General features: G+C 40.3%; 1 protein-coding gene across 1 annotated transcript; it reads left to right on the top strand.

The window, feature by feature from the left end:
- The first annotated feature begins 254 nt into the window (after nucleotides 1-254).
- Nucleotides 255-896, top strand: LOC119523144 (high mobility group protein B1-like). The gene has a single exon (XM_037821922.1). The coding sequence runs from the start codon at nucleotides 255-257 to the stop codon at nucleotides 894-896; it is 642 nt and encodes a 213-aa protein (XP_037677850.1).
- The last annotated feature ends 256 nt before the right edge of the window (nucleotides 897-1,152 follow it).

The following is a 1,152-nucleotide window of genomic DNA, read 5'->3' as shown; positions in this document are numbered from 1 at the left end:
AGTCAAAGGAAGAAACTAACACTTCAACTGAGATTGAGGAGTTGAAACAACTAATTATAAGTGTTCAAACAAACCTTCTAAATCAAATCGATGAGGTGAGAGAGAATGTGACAAAAGAGATAAAGGATATAAAGAAGACACTGAGTGATCATAAGGAAGAATTTGTAACCTTGAAAAAACAAAAGGAGAGACAGCACTGAGGCAAGTGCAAGCTCTGGGCAACTCTGTGCCTCACAGATGAAAAATAACTAGACATGGGCAAAGGAAACCCTAAGAAGCTGAGAGGCAAAATGTCATCATATGCCTTCTTCATGCAAACCTGCTGGGAGGAGCACAAGAAGAAGCACCTGGACACTTCTGTCAAGTTTTCAGAGTTTTCTAAGTGCTCAGAGAAGTGGAAGACTATGTCTGCTAAAGAGAAAGGAAAATTTGAAGACATGGCCAAGGTGGGCAAGGCCTGTTATGAAAGAGAAATGAAAGCCTATATTCCTCCTAAAGGGGAAACAAAAAAGAAGTTCAAGGATCCCAATGCACCCAAGAGGCCTCCTTCAGCCTTTTTCTTGTTTTGTTCTGAGTATCACCCAAAAATCAAAGGCGAGCATCCTGGCCTGTCCATTGGCAATGTTGCAAAGAAACTGGGAGAGATGTGGAATAACACCACTGCAGATGACAAGCAGCCTTATGAAAAGAAAGCTGCCAAGCTGAAGGAGAAATACAAAAAGGATATTGCTGCATACCAAACTAAAGGAAAGCCTGATGCTGCAAAAAAGGGAGTTCTCAAGGCTGAAAAAAGCAAGAAAAAGGAGGAGGAGGAGGAAGACGAAGAAGATGAGGAAGATGTGGAGGAAGAGGAATATGAAGAAGATGAAGATGAAGAAGATGATGTTGATGAATAAGTCAGTTCTAGTGCAGTTTTTTTCTTGTCTATAAAGCATTTACCCCCCACACACACACAACTCACTCCTTCTAAAGAAAAAAATTGAAATGTAAGGCTGTGTAAGATTTGTTTTTAAACTGTACAGTGTCTTTTTTGGTATAGTTAACACAGTACCAAATGTGTCTTTAGATAGCCCTGTCCTGGTGGTCTTTTCAAGAGTCACTAACCTTGCCTGGTACAGTATGGGAGTTGTAAATTGGCATGGAAAATTAAAG

Source organism: Choloepus didactylus, chromosome X, assembly GCF_015220235.1.
Source record: "Choloepus didactylus isolate mChoDid1 chromosome X, mChoDid1.pri, whole genome shotgun sequence".
Lineage (NCBI taxonomy): Eukaryota > Metazoa > Chordata > Mammalia > Pilosa > Megalonychidae > Choloepus > Choloepus didactylus.
Note: the sequence above shows the minus strand (reverse complement) of the source record. Positions and strands in the feature narration are given on the sequence as shown.

Bases quoted from the DNA above. Each gene is read 5' to 3' on its own strand.
- LOC119523144 (XM_037821922.1), top strand. From the start codon at position 255: ATGGGCAAAGGAAACCCTAAGAAGCTGAGAGGCAAAATGTCATCATAT.